This window comes from Archocentrus centrarchus, chromosome 14 (assembly GCF_007364275.1).
Source record: "Archocentrus centrarchus isolate MPI-CPG fArcCen1 chromosome 14, fArcCen1, whole genome shotgun sequence".
NCBI lineage: Eukaryota > Metazoa > Chordata > Actinopteri > Cichliformes > Cichlidae > Archocentrus > Archocentrus centrarchus.
This window is the reverse complement of record NC_044359.1, coordinates 19,698,101-19,720,890: the sequence shown is the minus strand read 5'-3', so window position 1 is coordinate 19,720,890 and position 22,790 is coordinate 19,698,101. Positions and strand designations below refer to the sequence as shown.

At 39.1% G+C, this 22,790-nt stretch overlaps 1 protein-coding gene across 2 annotated transcripts; it reads right to left on the bottom strand.

Moving 5' to 3' along the window:
* Positions 1-543: 543 nt before the first annotated feature.
* Positions 544-21,601, bottom strand: pld2 (phospholipase D2). 2 transcript variants are annotated; one of them, XM_030747235.1, is made up of 25 exons: positions 21,456-21,601; positions 18,385-18,521; positions 18,168-18,295; positions 16,398-16,412; positions 15,791-15,933; positions 15,543-15,636; positions 15,333-15,398; positions 14,199-14,257; positions 13,858-14,103; positions 13,615-13,758; positions 13,447-13,530; positions 13,210-13,288; positions 12,973-13,083; positions 12,642-12,851; positions 12,369-12,525; positions 12,149-12,267; positions 11,641-11,754; positions 8,403-8,507; positions 7,823-7,911; positions 6,134-6,247; positions 5,571-5,617; positions 5,168-5,302; positions 3,592-3,745; positions 3,317-3,434; positions 544-3,164 (listed from the first exon to the last, which is right to left on the bottom strand). In XM_030747235.1, the coding sequence occupies exons 2-25, from the start codon at positions 18,515-18,517 to the stop codon at positions 2,940-2,942; spliced, it is 2,889 nt and encodes a 962-aa protein (XP_030603095.1). In that variant the 5' UTR covers positions 18,518-18,521; positions 21,456-21,601; the 3' UTR covers positions 544-2,939. The 2 variants fall into 2 exon arrangements, with proteins under 2 accessions (XP_030603095.1, XP_030603096.1); XM_030747236.1 differs by lacking the exon at positions 16,398-16,412 and having other exon boundaries at positions 2,940-3,164.
* Positions 21,602-22,790: the final 1,189 nt, after the last annotated feature.

The following is a 22,790-nucleotide window of genomic DNA, read 5'->3' as shown; positions in this document are numbered from 1 at the left end:
TAGGTTTCAGTTAGGGCAGACCTACCTTTATAGTCATCACTGCATGATTCACTTCCAAAGCTGTTCAGGAAAAACATCTGTTGTAAGAACAAAACGAAAGAAAAACCCTCAGAATGGCAATAACCTGAAGAATGCACTAGTCATTTACTTAACATTAAGCATTCATGTAATGAATACCAGTTTCCTCTGAAAAACACACTCTCTCTCTCAGAATAATTATTAGCTTCAAGAATATACAGCTAACAAAGGATGTTGCTTCCATGGTGACAGTAATAGTTCCGATACAAACATTTCTCCTTCTTAGTGTTTCTCTTGCTATGTGATAAAGCACACATCTAAACAGTCATTATGATTTTGTACAGAATAAAAATACATTCTGATACACTGCATTTGAAGATGCAGTTTGAATGCCATATTTACTTACAAAAAAGCATAAACTTTTATAAAATACAAGAGAAGGCTGAAGGAAGGACAATCAAATTAAAGCAAAAGCAGAGATTTGCTTCAGTTTTATTTATTTATTTTTTTAAATGCTTAAAAACATAATAATTCAACAGAAAAGTAACATACCTCAAAGTACAAGTAGTTCCTAACTGCAGTAACAAGACTAAGAATATTTATCATACCTGTCTATTCCTGAGTGTTAGTGATTTTACACAGCAGTAATTCTAAAGGTAATGACAGATCTACAGATCTGCAGGAAAAATCGTTTTACACACACTGACTCTCAGAGATAAACACAAAAGTTTCCACAAGTAATAAATTCCTATGAACGATTTGGCAACGCTGGCTATTAGTCAGATAAAAATACAATTCATGATAGAAACAGTATAAGGTCACTTCTCGGTATATCACAGACATTCCTGCAGAACTTACAGGGAACACCAGTTAAGACAACCATTTTGTGCTGTGTGAAAGAGGCTAGCAAATATATGAAAGGGCTTGTAGTGGCTTTTATTACCTTACAAAGGGAAGCATGAATAGTTCTGATGCCAGCACAGCATCATTTCTAAACGCAGTTGGTTTTACTGGCCCTTCTGTGAGAGACACTTCATGTAGACTTGGTCCCATGGGGCACCTTTCATCTGTCACATTCACAGACAAGTTTGCACTGGAACCACCCAGTCAGTGTTCACTTGTAGGAGTGTGTCAAAAGCTTATACAACAGTCTGTACAACTGCACCAACTCTGTTTTAACTTTTTATGGTTTGTTGTCAATCATTACAGGTCATCTTTTATCTTGTCTCTTTAAAAACATGTAGCGTGGTATTGCAGGGCTCCACTCGAACACGCACGCGCACGCGCGCACACACACACACACACACACACACACACACACACACACACACACACACACACAGTAGTCATAACACTAGCACGAGGCTAGGAATATAAAACAGAGCCCCAGTCACAAGTTTTACAGACTGGTCTTTATCCCCCCTTCTGCTGGTTGTTCTCTAAAAACTTGTGATAAAAATGCACGTAATAAAACTTGGCCCAACTTTCAAATATGTAAAAATGAGTTACAGTTTTGCCCAAGTGCACAATCTAAGGTTACAGAAAGTCATATTTCCCCTCGCTTTGGTTTTCCATCACCCTAATACCCTAATTCCTGTTTTTCTTCATGAGGAAGGCAGCACATGCTGTACATTCTGCTGAAGTATTACACGATATTACAGTCAGTGCAATGAGTCAAAAGAGGAAGGGTTTCCTGTCCATTTTCACCAGCAACACCACAAATGTATCCAGTGCAAGCATTAAAAGATTGCTCAGCAGCAGTCATAGGAATGACGGAATGACATTAAGATATAACCCAGTGATGGCCCAAAAATGGCAATCAGTGAGAATATGAAAACCACATCACGTCACTACTAAAGTCAGTGCTGTGGCTAAAAATAACACACCTAAACAAATGACTATGCCTGTGAGCAAATATAACATATGGTACACATGCAAGACACTGGCCCCAACATGAAAATAGCTGAGATATTCAACGGTCTCAAGTGGGTAGTGGAATGTTCTGTTCTGGACTGTCGACAACTCACTGAAAAAAATAATTCACTAGGCTGTCATGTGACTTTAAAAAAAAACCCAACAATTATCAGGAAATCAACCTAACACCCTTTAATTATCTTGTCCTCATTTTCTTTTACCCTCTCACAGTTTCTCCACCTGATCATATGTCCAGAAATGGTCAGCCACCCTATCAACATATTAGCATCCATTTTCCCAGTGCACCATCCTGATTTAGTAAGTTGTACCTCTTATCAGCACTCTCTCTTTTCTGCCCTATCCAGTCTTTATTTCAGCTACAATCCAGTCATCTCTTTATATCCGTCACCATAACAACCACAAATGTTCTGACAGATTTTCTGGCACTGCAGTGAGAGGTGAAGCCTCAGAGGGAGAGAGTGAGAGAGAGAGAGAGAGAGAGACACACACACACACAGTCACCCACCCACCCAAAAATCATGCACCAATAAATGTACACTATGTTCCCAGATCATGTGAGATGCCTGATTTCCAATACAACCTTGCAATCCTCTCCTGACTCACACATTCATTTATCGTTGCTTTGCACCACCAGCAGACATGCAGATCAGATTGAACGCAAGAAATTATAAAGCAGACATCATGAACAAATCAGTCAGTACAAATTAACATAGACAATGGATGACCACAGATCATCTAACATTTGCATATCAGAGGTTATGTATAGATTAGCCCAATGTAAATCAAAAAAGACAAACTAATCATTAATAAATCTTGTTAAGGGTAACGCCTGTGGCATTTCTCACCACTCAGGAGCTAGTGCTGTAACTACTTTTGTGTCCAGTGCTAAATAAATGTATTAGGGGATCTAGAACTACAAGAAAGACAACTGTGGTACAGCAGCAGCTGCGCTGTCATGTAGTGATATAAACATGGATGAAGTGCTGTTATGTCCACAGCCCTACAGGAGCCATGCCTTCTTTAGTATTCCGTGGAGGCAGAAGGTTTTCCTCACACAGGAACTTTAAGGGGAAATGGACCAGGAGCCCTCGGATGGCCTTCAGTTCCTCTTTGGCCTGGTCAGGGTCTGTGTCACAAAGGCGATCCATGCTCATATACTCCTTCAGGCCTTGTATGTTGTGGACACTGTTGCAGGGCAGACATCTAAACACCTGTGGTACAGCAGGGCCAGAGAGCCAATGAGAAAAAAAAAAAGTTAGAAAAGTGAAAAAAAAAAAAAAAAAAATGTTGATACAGTTAAAAAAAATTTAAAAAGGGAATTAATTAAAAAATAGCATTGCACACTTTTTCGTTCAGTTCACACCTTGTCATAAATGATGACATTTGTTTTAGCAGCATCATTCCAAACCAAGAAGAAGAACTCATCACTGATTGGATCATCAATATTGATACTGGGGTCTGAAGCAGCTCCAACAAGAACCCTGGAACAGCAGGAAAAAGGAAAGTTCAGCAAACAGTGTATTCAAACAACAGAAAGCCTCTGTCAAAATTCAACACCTCGTAGCAAGCATGTAATACACAGAAAACTTAGTTTGACTTTAAATTATTGATAAGTCATTAACATGCTTTTATCCTGACCTGAAGCACTCTTTGCGTAGGGCGAGTGTCAGTGGTCCTGCTTGGTATTCCTCCCCTCCCATGATGGATGGGACCCTCTCTTCATCTTCCACAAATACTGCCAACTCACTGTCTCGGCTGCCCATCATGCTACGGTCATTGATGTTGGCTGATCCTGGAGCACAAATGGAGAGTACAAACATTTACAATCTGTCCATTTAGAAGCACGATTCATGTCAAAAGAGTACTCAGCAAAGATTTTAGCTTTATTTAGAATGAGTGCTGCCTTTTTTTCTCTAGTTCAGTTTCATGCAATAGGTACAGAAACTATTCAGAAATTGGAAAATCTTTTTATCTTTTTTGTGCATTAAGTGCAAATAAACTGTAGAACTTAAAGCTGACAACCTCTGAGGTGAGCAGAATACATTAACAACAAAAAGCAGAGCTTTTGACAGTTTTACTTTTTCACCTAACTTTAAGATAAGATATAAATTTATGCTTTAGACTTCAGTCCTGGCAATATTTGTGAAGCCATCCAATGTCTTAGGTAATTATTGTGCACTGATAGAAAACGCTCACTTTGCTTTAGTAGTTTAAACACTGTTGCTATGTGCTGTTAAAAGAGTAAACATCCACAGTGACTTTGATATCAAGTAAATGCGTAAAAGCAATGTGAAACGAGCCCAGCAAAGATTGACCCTATCACAGTGAGGTTAAAAAAAAAAAAAAAAAAGAAAATAGCCAATTATCAGTGACAATTAAAAAAGGGGTAATTTGGCAAGGCAGACTTAGCCTCCTGGGGCAATTGGTAATATTTCAGGCATGCAGGTGCCAACAGCAGACATCTGGGCCATGTCTCCCTGTTGTGTTTGATGGTCATGGTTTAAGAATGCAGATGCATTTTTTTTGTTTTTAAAAAGGTAATAAAATGCTAATTGCCATCAATAGCCAGTGGGTTCCAGAGCACATTTAAGAAAATGCAATCCCTCTGTTCTACCCACAAAGGGTTTACCAGCTACAAATGTATATAGTGTTTTTGATATCTGTATAATAGTGTTTTGATGTATATGTGTATTGATATTTTTTTGTGTATATAGTGTTTTCTATTTTATTTTATTTCATCCTTCTTCTCTGTACTTGAGCTGCTGTAATGTGCAAATTTCCCCGTTGTGGGATCATTAAAGTTTATCTTATCTTAAAGAGCATTTACCTGCATGCATATCTGCATATTCATATGCAGTAAGATTAAAATCTTAGAGGGTGTAAGGCTAAACAATCAAAGAAATAACAGAATCTTTGAGTCAGTACATCAAACTTAAGCATCATCCACTTTTAAGCCACCCTCTTGTTTGTTGATTTTTATAAATAAATGACTGCATATTTGTTCATATTCATATTTTATAACTTATTACAGTGAAAGGTGCGACAAAACCAGAGAAATGTATTGATTCAGTTTTACTATTAAACTGAAAAACACAAATACATTAAAGCATATCAGCTGCAGCCAGCATTCTGTCATCATCATTTTGTCACAAAGCTCAGTGATGACTGAAGGTCAGAATTATAATCCATCCTTGAATGCCCAGCAGTGACTCACCAATGATATAGCAGCGGTCATCAGCAATGAGGGTCTTGCTGTGAACATAGATGAGCTCTGTGACAAGTGACTCGGAGAGCTGGGAATGCGTTCTCAAACCGCACAGCGTGATGTACTCCACCCACTGATCCTTCACTGCAGGGCAAATCAGAACCACATTATTCACATGAGATAATATAAAAAGAAAAAAGTAATACCATGAAGACTAGTTGAGCTCCTAAAATGGATGTCAAAAGAAGACAAGAATGGAAATTGAAACTGGTAGGGAGATACCTCGTACCAGTAGCTTCAGTTTAAAGGAGCAATTCAAGGAGAAGGAAAGACACATGCTAGAGAGGCAACAGATGCTGATGTCAGGTGGATTTCTGAGGTGCAACAAAGATGATAAATGTAGAAAACCTACATTCACTTAGTCGAGACAGGATGGAGTGCTCCCCTCGGCACATGGTCCTAGGATGATAGAACAAAACTTTAAATTAAGAAATTCACCCACTGTAGGGGAAACAATTTAGCAATGAATCTAAAAAATAAATAAATAATCCAAAAATATCTAGAGTGTATACAGTGAGTACTCTTCTGGGCATAACATCAACAGCAGATTTGGAAATGTGATGGACGATAGTGAAACCATAAGACGGCCGTGCTGTACTCTGGCAATAACAACAGGCTGACAAAGCTCATTAAGCATCATCACTCAGTGTAGCTTTCATATGATTTGATAAAACATTCACTTACAACAAGAAAAATGAAACTTCACATGCATGATAGTTATCCTAACTTTCCATTACCGAGTTCACTGACACGTCTTGTGCACGTTTTATCAGCTACATCTCTACATGATTAGAATATGCCTTTGAACCAGATGAAGCTGAGAAGTCATGTTTTCCTGTGGCTTTCATAAGTTATAGTGCTTGCTCATGTGTGTGGGCTGAGTGCAGAGTGCTAATGGGCGGAAAAGGCTCTCACCTGTAAGTGAAGTGCAGAATAGCTTGAATGGCATTTCCACCTCCTGTACTGATGTCTCCTTCGAATCCAGGAAGCAGAGGCACCACCACATACACTCTGTACTTCTTCTTTTCTCTGCAATAAGACACAATGTCAACATTGTTCATTGTACTGTGCAGATAACAGATAGGGTCCAAAATATTTCTATTCCATTTTGTTATTTCTTTCAACTAAAAATGTTTTGGTTGTGTATCCCAGTTAAACAACATCTCACTGATATTTTCTGCCATTCTCTGTGCGCTGTTCTTACATATCTTGCCTGAACCTGTTCAATGAACTGTTGCTTAAAAGCCACAAGGTTTCTGTTTGAGTGCAAAATGGAAAAAGCACAAAATAAATCTGAAAACATGGCAAAGACCATGAAGACGTTGCTGCTAAATTGACATCCACCATCCCAAAAGTTGCAAAGTGGCTAAAGAATATATCTTATTCTTTTTTTCTTTAAGCCTGTCATGTCTGGCATTTTTCACAATCGGAATGATGATCCGAATGCACTGATGTACCAAACATATTTGCTTTAACAAGAACAGCTCTATAAGTTTTCTATAGGCTATTCTTGTTAATGTTTGTATTTTTATTTATTTATCTTTTTATTTAGTTATTTATGCCAAGTCTGACAGTATATGTCTTATTCTTAATATAGAGAAAACAGTGAATATGTTCTTTCTGAATAAACACAAATTGCTCTCCCAAACATCTATGTTCATGGAAAAGAGATTAAAAAAAATTTTTTTTAAAAAGTTGACTTTTAATATTTAGAGGGGTTAGGTCAAATGGTGATTCTAAATGTCTAAATAGTTGTCTGTCCCTGTCCTGTCCAGAGCATAACCCAGCTATGACAGCTGGGATAGGCTCCAGCCCCCCTGCAACCCTGAATTGGATAAGCGGAGGATGGATGGATGGATGGATGGATGGAGTTTAAATATTTAGGGGTTACTTTAGATTCCACTCATGCATATTAAAAAGATGTGTCATATACTGTGGGAACTCATTGACAGTTGATGCAGTGATGGAAAATCATATCAATATCACCATTCTCAATAACCTACTAAATATGTTAAGTTTTGATAATCAAATATTGCATTCAGGCATACTTTGAGTACATACGATTATCCATAATGCTGCTCTGAGCAAATGAGTAACCTGCTTAATGAAGCAACTAAAGCTTGGAATATGCTTCTGAATAATTTGAAAACCCGTACAGATTTCTATATCTTCTCTCACGATGTGGAAAAAAAAAAAATAATTTTACATTGTCAGTCTTGTGAGCATTCATTTAATTATAACTGTGTGTTTTTTACATAATTCTGTCTACATGTGATTAACATTTTGATATTTGTCTTGTTTTCCATCTGTTATCATGTGTGCCTGCGTGTGTGTGTGTGTGTGTGTGTGTGTGTGTGTGTGTACACACACGCATGCAGGTGTATGTGAGCATGTGAATGTGTGTCTATTACTGATAGAATTTAACTTCATCTCACAGTTTGTTTTTTGTTGTTGTTTTTTTACCTGCCCAGGGACTGTAGATGGAAATTAGCTAGTAGCTAAATCTGGTGCAAAGCATCTTCCCCCTTTGTGTGATTAATGCATTTTGTAAATAGTCCCCGAAAGAAATAAACAATAAAAGAACCCTGCACACTCAAACCAGACCTGTATGCACGCAAGATTCGATTGACGATTGCATCCCCGATGCCATTGTGGATGGTCTTCTGGTCAGAACAGCTGATGAAGAACTGGTTCTAAGGGCAGAGGGAAGGCAGATGGCGGCTCAGTATGAGGTGAGGGCCAGAGCATGTAGGTAGCTGGCAAGGAAGAAAGTGGGGCTACGGATACATTCAGACTCTGGAAAATTCATTACAGTTGGCATGCTGGTAAGAGTCTTCTTTTCTTTTTTTTCTTTTTTTTTTTAAAACCAAAAAAGACATTGGTCAGTGCAACTGAACTTTTTTGAGGTTACGGTGTTCCTGTGGGTGTTTGGATTGCATCACTGCTGTTTTAAGGAAGAATCAAGGGCACAGCAATCCTTAATATGATTAAGGCAGCATGAAGCACTTTGTGCTTTCAGATGTACATTTATCTGTAAGATGCTACAATGTCGCTTAATAAGATAAGATAAGATAAGATAGTGTTTATTTGTCACATGCACAGTGAAATGTATTTTGTACCTGCAACCATATATACACACATATAAATAAGAAGAATAAAAATAAAAATAAAAATAAGTAATTACCTCGATGTAGATGTAGTGCTCACTCTTCTCGATGGTGTCGATGTAAGCTTTATGGATCGAGCTCTCGCAAGTTCCAGCTGACCAATGATCAGCAGAGCGAAGCACCTGAGAAAATGGCATGGAAAAACTACAGAACTCAATCCAGCACTGGATACACTTATAAATCCGGCATTAATTTGAATCTCTTTTCAGAGGCGCCATTTTACCATTACTGTGAATATGACCATTGCAATCATATTACCTTGCACATGTAAATTCTCCCATTTCTATAACTTTTGTTAGGACGCTTAGGTGGAGAAATGTAGTGGACACACAAAAAAGGGAGCACACCTCTTGGAGTATGAAGACAGAACGTGTAATCTGAGGCACTGACCGTGAAATCTGAATAAAGCTGCAAGAGAACCTGATAGGAAAGCTACAACATAATGGGGAGCAAGGGATATGGTTACAGGGCACCACCCACAATAGAAGAAGAAAAGACTAACAGCAGAAGCTGTTGTTAGCAAACACTCACTGAATGAACAGTTTTAAACTGCAGCATATGACGCTGAGTAAAAATAATCTTTTGACAGTTACTGGTTAAATGTAGTTCTAACATATTATCATCTTATTTTAAATTATTCTAACAAAAACAGCATTTTCACAAAGCTGCTTAATAATTTAGCTTCATATTAATATTATATTAAGGGGATATCTGCTAGTTGTGCTGCTTATGCTGGTGTCTCTCTGGACCATAGATCCCATGAAGCCTGTTGCAAGTACGATGCTTCCACTTGTAATCCCACTCTGTCCTTGGCAGCGCATTTGTTTTCTCTGGCTTTAGTGAACAGGATAAATATGTTGGAAGTAGTTTTGTTCTACAGGCTTTACTTTTGTTCCACCATCTGCCACAGCAAGAAACAGCAAATACTGAAGAGCTGTATTTCAAAAGCCAGAACAGTGTCTCTTTGTTGTAGTGGAAAAATATCCATCTGATTTCCTGTCAGATCAGACCTGGCAGCACACAATGATAAATTCATGTAAAAGTCAGTAGAGGTCTTTAATCCTTGGCAGTGGTCTGGTTTGTTTATAGTAAGTACAGTCTTTTAAATAATTCTTCTATATGAATATGGAGACAACCTGCAGCAAGGTTTCATTAGTGTGTGCTTTATATGACCATGTGTTTTCATTTCTTTTTGCACAAATAAGAGTCCAAGATTTCTAACACGTCATGTTGAAAGCTCTCTTTACAATATCTCAGTGGAGCCTGTGTGCCACAAAAATCTCTGGGCTTTGGGAAGTCCTTGTGTTTTCCCAAAGCCAAGGCTGATCTTCTGTACAGGACACTCTAGTTAATGTCAAGCACTAGTGTGAAGCCTACAGTTATGTGTAAATGAAAGCAAACCATCTTTCAATTCAAAGCTTTTACATATCAGAACATAATTTTTTTTTTTTAAATCACCTTGTCCTTACGAGGCTGCAGAACAAGCCGAAATCATCACCCCTCCACCCCCATGCTTGACGGTTGGTATGGTGTTTGTGTTGATAAGCTGTGTTTGGTTTTTGCCAAACATGGTGCATTATGGACAAACATCTCCACCTTAGTCTCCTCTGTCCAAAGGACATTGCTCCAGAAGTCTTCTGGTTTTGTTTGGACACAACTTTGCAAACCTAAGCCGTGCTGCCATGTTCTTCTTTAGAGAGAAGAGGCTTTCCTCCTGGCAACTCTTCCAAGCAAGCTGTTCCATCTCTTTCTAATTGCACTGTCATGAACTTTAACATGCTAACCGAGGCCTGTAAAGTCTGAGATGTAGCTCTTGGATTTTTTTTATTGTTCTCTGGACTGCACTGTCTGTTTGGAAATAACCTTTTAATCCTTCCTTAATTGACAGGTAGCAACAATTACTTCTCTAAGATTATTGTTGACTGTCTTTCCTCCTTGGCATTGTGTTAACACAGACCTGCAAACTGCCCAAAACATCTGCTTTTACAGAGGTGCTCACATTTGCTGATGATCAGTTAATCAAATGCATTTGATTAGCAACACCTGGCTGTTACTTACCCTCTTAATTTCTATGGAAGCAGTCAGGGTGTACTTAGTTTTTTATACACTACTTCTGCATCTGGCCAAATCATTTTGAATTAAATAATGACACAGAGTAATACGCCATGTTTTGAAGTTCATCTGGGGTTGCTTTTATGTAACCCTGTAAGGATGATGATTTCTTTATGTCTTGTTAGATAAAACCTTAGAAATGAAAGAGGGTGTACTTTCTTTTGCAAATAACTGTATCTTTTAAGCATATGGATAGTTTTACCACTGGATAGTGTTCTGCAGCAGAGATGTGACTGGTATAGGAGACTGAACGTAAGGGTGAAGCCTCATATCTGAATTTGGCAGTGCTGTGACGTCCATGTATGAAAGGACTAAAAAGGTGCTCTTAGAACTGAAGGAGACATCTGGAAAAAACTATGTAAACATTAGCAGAGAAATACTTTAACACTGGCTGTGTAAACAACAAATACCTCTCAAACTGAAAAGTCTAGAATAGAGATTATCTTGGGTTATCCAAATATGGCAAAGCAATGTAGAGAAAAAATGACGGATCATAATCAATCAAGCTGGATTACAACAAAGTTAAAGGTCCACAACAACCAAAGTGGTTCTGGTATGATTTACTGGATGCCATCCTTGGCTGCAGATGAGAATATGCTGGTAATTTGGGCACTAATGATTGGTTAGTTATGCTTTTGGAGACTATGATCAGCAACACTGGGAGCTGCAATGAGGCAGTTAAAGCCACTAATCTGTGTAAGATTATTTGATTCATGTATATTACTTCAAAGACCAGAAAATGCATAATTTCATTCACATAATCAGAATTTGCACATCTCAGTTGTTATCAGCAACCCAGGACACACAAGAAACAAGCAGCTGCAGTCACAGAATCCCTCAACATGCTGTAGCTCTGCAAACTACCACCTGGCTAATACATCATAGTAGTGTTCTGTTGGTGATGTGAAAGCAAACTGAAAAATATCCCCTAAAGATATGTAGTTCTCAGGGGACTATCCAAGTGGGTAGTTACCCTCAGAGAGTCTGTTAGTCTGTTTAGTCTGAAAGCACCTAAAATATACTGTGCCAAAGGTAGCACATACGAGCCCATGTGTGAATGAAATGATCAGAACTTAATTTTTTTTTTTTATATATCTGTACAAATGTTGACTTCATCTGGAGTCTGTGTGTGAATATATATACCTGCACTCTGGCTTTCTTGGATCCAGGCACAGTGAATGGCAGAGAGTCAGCAGTGGAATGAGACTTCGGAAGAAGGTAAGGGTAGAAGTTGTCCTTGTACTTGATTTTGAAGATCTGAAGAGAACAGGATAAATGAATCTATTCCTGATTTTTCACTTTCCTGCTACTCGCGTTTTCTTCAGAACTATTGTTTTAAACCAAGTTGGGGTTTTTTTTTAACAGTCATAATATCAGACAGGCTAGCATAAAACAAAAGGCTCCAAGTTCCAAGTTAGCAATAGAAGATTAGAGGAGGTTTTAATAAAGATCCCCTATTTTCAATTCAATCTTTCAATATTACAACTAAACAGCTGCTTTGGATAGTTAGAGTATAAATGCTAGACCAAACTGAAGCTTCTACATTTGTAGACTCAATTGTAAAGCTAAAAGTGAAGTTTATAATATACTGACAGATAGACATTAATATTAAAACTATTGCTATTTAACCCAGCTTTCTTTTGTTTCTGACCTTGGCAAAATTCCAGCGCTGGATAAAATGTCGGGCTATGTCCCTGGCAGCTTTGCCATGAATAGCTGCAGACAGGTCACGCCAAGGCATACGAGGAACTTGAGTACGATCAATGTTATCTGACAAGAAGAAAAAACAAAACACAAAAAACAAGCCTTTCAACTCTGCTCAGACACTGTGTGAGGTGTGTGAGGTACTGAAGGAGATTTAGATAGTGTACCTTCAAATGGTCTGTCCAGTTGGACCCAGTCTTTCTTGATAAAGTTGTTGTAGTCTTTGCCAAGCCACAGTTTAGTGTTACCAGTCAAATCACGTGGGGCCTGCCCTGCCTGTTTATCTGCTTCAGATGGTTTTGAGCCATGAGCCGTACCATTACCCTGGTTAACACAGGAATCCATTAGTCTGCAGGGCTCACACTGCTTCACGAAATGCTGTGAACATCTTCATGCTCAATCAGTGACAGATAAATAGGCTACAAATAGCACATTCTTACATCTATAGTGTCCCCTACTTCCTCTTCGGTTACCCTGTTGGTTTTCTCTTTCGCACCAAGGTCAGTTAGGTGATACTGGCTGTCATCCCACCTCCCAAACGCCAGGTCAATTCCCCCTACAAAGGCTACTGTTTGGTCAATGACCACCATTTTCTCATGATGAGCCCAGAAATACACCACAGAAGACACATGGTCAGGATGCCGCATCACCTGATGGATCAGTGAGCAAAATTGATGCTAAAAATGTGCGTCAAGGCCTCTTTTAACAGTTATAATTGTGTGACTGCTCTCTTTATATGAAACCGTGCAGAGAAACTGAGAAGTGAAAGACCTTGATGTTTGGGTGCTTATTCATAAGAGTCCTCTTGCTGTGCTCACTATTGATGCCAAGTGCCATCTCCACCTCTTTGTACAGCAGGACACAAACCTTGACTCCCTGTTGCTGCAGAAACAGGTTCAAATAAAGTGATGTTATGTTTAAAAAAAAAAAAAAAAAAAATCTACACAGGTTATTTACATTTTGAAAAAAAAAGATGGGGACAAAAAACAAGACAGAGAGACTCCCTACTGCTTTGCGTTTGAGGATCTCATCCAGCCGCCAATGGTTGTCAGTTGCTGGTCTCTTTAGTAACACTTCAGGGCTGAGCCTATGAAAAAAAAATACAAACCCCATCCCCCCAGAGATTATGTGCATTGGGATTACATGTCCGTGGTTGGCTGAAATATTGAAAAACTACAGTTACATAGAGAGTTTGGTTTGGTAAATCACCGAACCTTTTTTTTTTTTTTTTTTTTTTACACTTACCACCAATCTGTGATGAAAATCTCCTCCTTGGCTTGTTCAAGAGCATCAGCCAGGTCAGCAAAGTACCCACTTCCATTCACATACCTTTGACCAATTAAAGGTTAAATGAGTGCGAATGCTAAAGGTGATTGGAATTACTGCAAATCTTGAACAATCTCCACAACTGACCATTTCGTGAGAGTGCCCTCCCGTGGTGGAGCAAATCCTTCAAAGCGATGCATTTTAAGAAAGTCGCATGTTTGTGCCAAAGAGTTGATTTCATGGCTCCACCAATGACTTTGTCTATAGCTGTTGCACTTGATAATCAAACTCCTGATTAAAAACAGACAGGCTATGTATGCATCACAATCACAATATAAACTCCCAAAATGTACAAGTCTCAGTACATAAACAAAGACAAAGCTGACCTACCGAGTATAGTTCTGGAAGCAGACTCCATATTTGGTGCCCGTGTCAACACGGCCCACTTTCACATTGAACTCAGGATCAAACAGCAGCACAAAGTCGATGCTGCTACCATCTCGTTTCATGTACAACAGGAAAGAGTCTTTCACCACCAGCCAGCGGAGTGACCAGCGGAAACAGATCTGATGATGACCTATGCAGTTCAGGCCTTGGACTCGGTGACCCCCTGATCTCTTCAAGATAGGTCCCTCCCTGAGACAAGATCACACATAATGCAATGAATTCCTACCATACCATTAGTACCTCCCATCTCACTAAAAAACACATGGCCTCAGTGTTTTACTTACAAGCCCTTAGGTCCAAGATCAGTGACAAAGGAGAGAGGACTGATAGAGAGGAAATCCAGCTGTAAAACAGAATGTAACACAAAATGCAGTCATGCTGCTTGAGAATTACTCTGCATATAGATATAGTACTGTGAAAAGTCCTGAGCCACTGCTCTTTTCTTTGTAAACTTATTAGCACAAAAAAGTAATGAAATTTGTGTTCGGTCGATTACTTTGTTGATGTAACATATTTTCCATACAAATATGGCACCATTCCATTCCCATCCATGACTCATAGTGTTCAGTTGTGTGTTTTTCTATCCAGGAATTCTTTTACTGCATTGGCAGTTTGTTTGGGATCACTGTCATGCTGAAAAATGAAACCGTTGCCAATCAGATGCATTCTAGATGGTATTATTGAATTGTGGATCTTTTCTGTGTTCAAAATTCAAAATTGACAAGATGCCCAAAACCACTGGCTGAAATGCAGCCCTAAACAATGACAGAGCCTCTATCACGTTTGACAGATGACTGTAGATGCTCACTGTTGTACCTCCTAATCTCTTCCTTGACAACAATTTGAGCCAAAAAGTTGGACTCATCACGCTGTAAGATTTGTTGCCACTGATTTTCAGTCCAGGTTTTGTATAATTTGGCATACCTCAGCCTTTTCTCCCAGTTTCCATTTTTTAAAAATGGTTTCTTGACAGCCACACTTCCACTGAGACCATTTCTGATGAGGCTTCAGTGAACAGTAGATGGATCAACTGAAAGGACAGATGCATCTCTCAGGTCTTGTGTCAGGTCTTTGCTGGATTTTTACCTATTCCTGTTCATCTGCTACAGATAGTCTTTCAGGTCTGCCACTTTTTTTCATTTGTCTTCCACTAATCCAGTTTCCTCAGATTTTTTTAAGGACACACTGCACACCATGCTGAGATATACCAAGTTTTCAGCTAACAGCTTTTGGGAATCACCTTATTGGTGGAAAAAAAAACCAAAACTTTTTTATGCCGGTCAAACTGTGTTATCGTTGGCATTCTTCAAAGGCTCAACTAAAGAAATGGGAACAAATTATGTGTTTTTGTGACAGGCTGCTAGTAACAAAGTACCATATGAATGGGTAAGTGTGCTCAAGTTCAAAACTATGCTTACCATGCTGCTATCATTCCGACAGAATGCATTCTCCAGCAAACAATTCAGGTACGCCTCGAGGTATTTCTGCATTAGAGGAGCACAGATTTATATTTTTTTCAATTACAAAAAAAAATATCAAGTCAAGACTTCTTAGGACCAGCACTAAAGCAAAATAAATAAACACTACTTTAAAAAAAAAAAAAAAACTATGGTTGTACAGATGATTACCACTTTGCTTGAGGTTCTTCTGGTCCGCTCAGTCCCATGCAGGCTGGGCATTTCCTCCAACATAGTTCTCATCTGCTGCCTGTCCTTCGCAAATCTTTGAGGAAAATTTGAATATTCAAAAACATTCAATGCTTGAGACAGCTGACAGACAAGAAAAGCTTAAAACAATCCATCACTCAGTTTTCAACTGCGCATCTATCAGAGAGAGAGGCTGATTTGCAAAAAGGTAAACAGATCAGAACACCAACCTTCCAATTGGCAGCAAATGAAGCATTATTCTCTGCTTGTAAAGGTCGCGATGCAATTCCTGAAAGTTCTTGTACTTCCTCTTTATAGTCCAGTGGAAGTGGCCATGTGTTAGATTCAGTGTATACAGGGTTCCAACACTAACCTGTAGGGACATTGTTCAAATAATACACAAACATAAATATGATGAAAATGGGAACCATGAAATGCCAAAAATCAAATTCATCTTAGGTCTTATTTTCATAGTTATAAGTAGTTGTTCTTTGAATTTTGTTACCACCAGAAGCCACTGCTTTATCTTAGGGCCCAATAGAAGAAACGACAATTTGGATAGACAGATGAGTTTATCTCTAAACCACTCATTTGAAAGTTATAATTTAGATAAGTGTTAACACACCAAAATCCCTTTATTTATCTGCACACGTAAATCAAAGCTGAATCCAGAAGCAACATAAAGTTTATTTGCTTCATATCCTCCTGAGACTCTCTATCCTCATTTGGGGAAATTACATTTTGGCTTTTGGGTTTCCAGAGGATATGAGCAAATCAAGCAATAGATATAACATCTGGACTGGTTTAAAACAGAAACAAGTTTCTAATTCTACTTACATTCATGTTCCTGGACTGTGGGAAGAAAAATCAGAGAATGTGGATACCAGAATATGGAAAGTATATGCAAACTGACTGAGCCACCCAATATAACTCAGCTGTTACAGCAGCTACTAACAAATAATATGACATGAGATGCTTCGACAGATCAATACTACATAATACATGAGCTTGCACTTTTTTAATATAAGTGACCATGTACATGTGTGAATGGCTGTTTCATGGTCATATAATAGGCTTCATATCACTAAAATATTTTTGTTACTCCTTTAACATGGCATCTATAGTCATAATAACATCCACCACTAATAAAATCCCACTGTTAATTACTAGTCTACTTCTCCATCGGTATACACTCACTGGTCACTTCATTAAGTACACCTGTTAAACAACTTCATTGATTAACACAAATATCTAATCAGCCAATCATATGGTAGCAATTCAGTGTATTTGGGCATGTATACATGATTATGATGGCCAATTGAAGCTCAAACCAAGCATCAGAATGTGAAAGAAAGTTTATTTAAGTGACTCTGAAATGTGGCATGGTTGTTGGTTCCAGACAGGTTAGTATGAGTATTTCAGAGACTGATGATCTCCTGGGATTTTCCCATCTTTAGGGTTTACAGAATGGTCTGAAAAAGAGGAAATATCCAGCGAGCAGCGGTTCTCTCAAAGAAAGTGTCTTGTTGATGCCAGAGGTCAGAGGAGAATGGCCAGACACGCTGCGAGAAAGGTAACGGTAACTTAAATATCCACCTGTTACAACCAGGAATAGCATCTCTGAACAGGTTGAACCTTTAAGAAGATGGGCTGTAGCAGAAGATCACACTGGGCGCCACTCCTGTCAGCTATGAACAGGAAACAGAGGCTACAATTCACATGGGCTCACCAAAATTGGCCAATAGAAGATTGGAAAAATGCCTGGTCTGATGAGTCTCAGTTGGGTCAGGATATTTTCTTGGCATTTTCTGGGTCTTTCACTTTCCATGTCCATTCCTTTATGACCACAGCGAGCCCATCTTCTGATGGCTGCTTCCACAGGATAACACACCATGTCACAAAGCTCAGATCAAAGCTCAAACTAGTCTCTTAAACATGATGGGGAGTTCACTGTACTCAAATTACCTCCACATTCACCAGATCTCAATCCAACAGAGCACCTTTGGGATGTGGTGAAACTAAAGCTTCACAATATGGATGTGCAACCAACAAATCTGTAGCAACCGTGTGATGCTATCATGTCAATATGGACCAAAATCTTTGAGGAAAGTTTCCAGCACCTCGTTGGAAACTATGAGAGTTATTAAGGCTGTTCTGAAGTCAAAAGGGGTCCAACCCAGTACTAGCAAAGTGTAGCTAATGAATGGCCGGTGAGTGTATATAAAAAGTAGCCCAGCTTGCCAAAAAAAAAAAAAAAAAAAAATCAAGAAAACAACAAAGTGACAACAGACTGCAAAGATGTGAAACAGTCTGCTCAAAGTTTAGCAATAAGGTTTAATCTGTCACTTTATCACTCCATTGGTTTTGCTATGAAATAATGTCATCATGGCAAAGTAATCAAATTTAACCTTGGGGTATCCCAAGCCAAAATTGAAAATTAAATGGAAAGTTGTTAAACAGCAAAGCAAATATTTTGACACAGAATAAGTGTGCATGCTTTCACTCCAGGCTCATCTAAAGCTTTCTATAAAGTATTAATAATATCATTTTAACACCTCCCAAAAGAAAACGATGCTAAGGATATTTTCATAAGAATAAAGGAGGTACCTTTGAGCGTCGAGTGTGCTTCTCTGTGTTATCCAATCTGCATGTGACAGAAACACCAGGCATGAGGTAAGGGACATCTTTCCCTTTTATTTCAGAAAGACGATGCACCAGAAAGAAAGGACGTCCTTCTGCGATTTGGAACATTGGAGCAATCAATAAAAATGTTTATCAACGGGCAGCTTCTAGCTTAAGCTGTTTATTTTTCATCATTCCTTACCGCTGCTCGACATGAGGCTATCTAGTTCATCTTCAGTCAAATAGTTGAAGTCGTGTGAGAAGCGTCGTCTGCGAAGGCTACAGGCAGCTGACCTCTCTGCCAAAGGCTCGATCACGTCCTCTGGACTGGCCATAGCTCTGCTCAAAAAAATATGAAACTGAGGCCAGTCTCTTGATACAGACACACAGAGATTTTAAAGCTAGAGCATTTGATTATCTGGAGAACAAGTAGTAATAAAGGCAATAATGCAGCGCCAATGGTCTTGTAGCCACTAAAGAGTCAAATGTAGCACAGACAGGGAGATGTAGTGAAATTATCTGTCAGTGTGAGCATGATCTTGAAGTGACTCTAAATCTCAAGGATGATGACATATCATGACTGCTTAACAGGAGGGATTCAAGGACAACCACATTATCACTCCTGTAAACAACAGACTGTTTTAGGTATCAAGTACTTGAAAATAGAACATCAAATGTTTGGTAGTAACCTGCTAGGCAAGTCACTGATATCATAACATATGAGAAGTTTAGGGCACGGCTATTAGTGGAAAAAAGGGTGTGTGTGAAACCTTTTGTGTAGTATGTGGGTAGATGTAGAATGGCTGAATGTTTCCTGGGAAACAAGGCAAAAGAAAAGAGAGGGCGGGTGTCTGTGTCTGTTAAGGGGAGACAGTTTGAAATGAGGGTAAGAATGAAACAAGATCTGCGTCTAAATTCTAAAATTTCTTAAAAGAAGCATACGTCTGAATAAAAAGCCCTTCCATTTCCACAACAAGCTACACAGGAGCCTGAGTAGCAAAAATCAGGTTAAGTTAAAAAAATACTCGCAGGGACCGTCACCTTCACTGTGCCGAGTGTGAACAAGCATCTACAGATCTGGAGACTATCAGCGAAAACAAAAGGAAAGGTGACAGATGACTGCAACAATCAGAGGCCAAGATTCCTCCCTGCTTGCTGCTGATGTAATGAAACGTAAGCACTGATTTTCAAAGATATCGGCACATTTGAGCATTGTATTAATGCCAAATGTGTCATCTGTACAGTGATGTTTTTTAATAGGTCACCACTGTATATTTGTTGTGTTCATATAAGCTATTATGTCTTAACAACAGCCTGGTTTAGAACTTCATTCCCATTAGGACTGATCTTCACCACCTTTGCTTCTCAAGAAAGCACAAGTGACATCTGATTTGCTATAAATAACATCCATGCTTAGGTCATGCTCAAAGCTACTTCTTTCTTCTGTTGCCATTTCCACTCATGGATCTTTTTAAGACATTCAGACTTCCCTGAATTCTAAACTCACTTCCAAGTGTTTGCTAAAAACATAAATGTGAGCTCTTTGACATGCTGACAGCAGTTTTTCCCACACACACTTTTCAGTGTTATACTTTCATAAGAAGGAATTGCTCACACTGGCCCCTAAGCATACATAATGCACAGTACAGCGGTGAACATAATAAAAACTAAATCAAAACAGAGATTTCTCAGTGCAAACCCAACCAGCTGATATTATCTGTTTACATTTTAAAGGATCTAAGTGTTAAGTGTGATTTCCTTGCATTTCAGCTGTTTGGGTGAAACTTTGTCTACACTATTTCCTCAGGTTACCTCCATGGTAAACACTACACCGTGCCCACACAGTGTTTCATACAGCATGAGGCAGATTGCTCAAAATCAAAATTACTTGCTGAAAGCTAAGCCATCAGTGGCAACAGTCATATGACTGAAAACCTTTAAATACACACACAATGTGTCAACAATGTGCCTTTGTGTGTGTGTGTGTGTGTGTCTGTGTTGTCAGGGGTGCATGGGATAACTTCTATATCTCAAAAGTACCAATTCTGGAACAGTTACAAAGCAGTGCTGGCAATGCCCTGAAGAATAAAACACTATTTAGTGGTTGCTGGATAAGGAGATTTCTGACTTTGCTGACTCCCAGTGGTTATATCAAAAAATGACACCTGGCTGATACAAGGGGAATGTTGGGAGACAAAAAACAAACAAACAAAACAAAACACTCACACTTGAAGCAGCAGCTTCATGCCATACAGTTTTCACTTCTGAACTCTGCTAGATAAGGATGACACGCCCTGCAATGATGAAATACACTAGCTGGCTGGGTGTGTGTACAGGTGAAACCGAATACCTCTGACAATGATACACCTGAAACTGATCTCTGACAGATCAGAAGAGGATGCAGCTTTTTTAAGGTTTTACAAGAAAGCTTCCGCTGCCTACAGGACTGTGTTTGCATAGTCATCACGTTATACTGATTCTTTTGTTTTTTAAACATCATTCACTCCACCCTTCAGCCTGAAACTGAGCTGACTTGCATACGTGATCTTTAAAATGAATTTGCATGGGAAATCTACGGCCATACAACAAAACAAATCACGACAAACTCTGAAGCGTGCAACGAAGTGACAGAAGACGATTGTTTGCCACGAATGCCAACATGACTAAAATAACAGCTCTGAGTCAAGGCATGCATGCAGTGATGCCAACAGGATTTCCCCCAAAACTGTGCTGTCGCTAACAATAGTCAGTCTGACTATACGTTTTTACAGCCTTACAGTAATAAGTCGGTGTTTAAAAAAAAAAAAAAAAGTCTTAGAAAGAAGAGAAACGTGTTTGCATATGATTTAAGTGGTGATGGAGTTGACTGCTACATCTGATCGTGCTCGCTCAGGCACACACACTCATCTGAATGTCTAAAATCACTTTTCTTTTCTTTTCTTTTTTTAACACCAAAGACAAAACATCCAGTAGCAGTAAAGTCCATTTCGGACTCGAGGCTGGAAAAAGCTGAAGGGTAAGTTTTGTCGTCTCCACCCATTCCCAGTTTCCCCATTATAGCCACAATTCACAAAGAGCCTCGATGTAGTTTACCAAACTTCCCCTATAATGTCACCTGTTGGGAGAGAAATGACATTTAGGCGTGGCACTAATACGATCAGCGAATTACTTATCGGTACCTGCGAGATTTACAGCTGGGCGATCCGCACTCGGCATTGCGACAGCACAGCGGATGGAAATGTGTGTCCGACATGGACCTAAAAACATACTTACTGTCAGTAAGGTTCAAGCCGCGGCTCGGCTCTCACAGCTGTTCAGCACGCAGGGGGAAGAGTTAAGTCATTCAAACTAACATAAATGTTTCATGTAGCCCATCCAGAGTCTCCGAGAAGAGTTTATCTGTCTTGCCCGTAGATGATACACGCTTTAGTCCCTCCCATTAGCTGTCCAGTTGTACAGCGTTGGGTTTAAGACAACGTGGAAATGGTTTCTGCAGCGTTTCTGTAATCATTAGGTAAATCCTACCATTTTTTATTTTTTTATATATATATATCCGAAGGAACCCCACGCCACGGTTACAACAGAAACGAGTGGCTTTCCCCCTTTTTTGCAGCTGTGTACAAAGCAGGCACACACATGGGCAGATTTATTGAGTTCGTGTGACTGAGGTTTGTGTCGCCACAACATAAAACGTAGGTACGGACACAAGTCCGGGATGGACTGCAGGTAAACAGACACACACAGAAATGTAGATACATGAAAAAGGAGTGGGCGGCATGTAGGTAGCCTACCATTTCTACGAGAATCACGTAAAGTATCAGGAGACTTCCGGTTATTATTATGTTTTTTTGTTTGTTTGTTTGTTTGTTTGTTTTTAAATAGCCGATGAAACACTAAAAAGCCCATCTATGCTTTCAGGAAATAAAACTTGTGCTTTGTAGGACTTGTAGATAAAAACGTACAAACTTTCAACGGTGGAGAGTAATTGGCACACCGGAAGTATATGTTACGCGAGCGCCACCTAAAATCAGCCAGGTTGAACTTTTAATAAAAAAAAAAAAAAAAAAAAAATCATATTTTCATATTGCCAGTACCTACAAAAAGGAGGTGATAAGTGCTAAGCCACATACATGCAAACTGAGCTGAATCTGGACAGATTTCATGATACTGATCAGCAACTTACCTGTAAACTTACTTTCCCAAGCACAACCCCGTCACACTGGTTGGAGAAATAACTGGAATGCCATCAGTTGACTGGTTTTCAAAACAGGTTAAAGTTTAAGATGACTGCACACATACCTAAAGCCTGTATCAAAAGTCGTACAGGCTGATAAAAAAACAAAAACAAAAACAATGCTGCAGCTGAACTTTAGGCTTGCTGTAGCTAAAGCAAACTTACTTCTAGGACTTTGATATTAAACAGACAAAAGTAAAATGTTTAGTTTTCATCTTCTCTGCTGAGATTTTTTCACAGTCTTGATTTAAACGGAGGGACGTGACAGACTGAAATTTTTTATACAATTTAAAAAGTTAACCCACTCCGAGAACTGGTGTGGGCAGGCGACTGTCCGTACGTGGAGGCGTTCAGTCCGTCAGGGACACTGAGCA

Excerpts from the sequence above, each read along its gene's own strand:
- pld2 (XM_030747235.1), bottom strand. The coding sequence starts at position 18,517 with ATGGCCAGTCCAGAGGACGTGATCGAGCCTTTGGCAGAGAGGTCAGCT. Across the intron at positions 15,399-15,542 it reads GAAGAACCTCAAGCAAAGTG|AAATACCTCGAGGCGTACCT; the intron begins GTAATCATCTGT and ends CCTCTAATGCAG. Across the intron at positions 7,912-8,402 it reads AGCACTACATCTACATCGAG|AACCAGTTCTTCATCAGCTG; the intron begins GTAATTACTTAT and ends CTCTGCCCTTAG.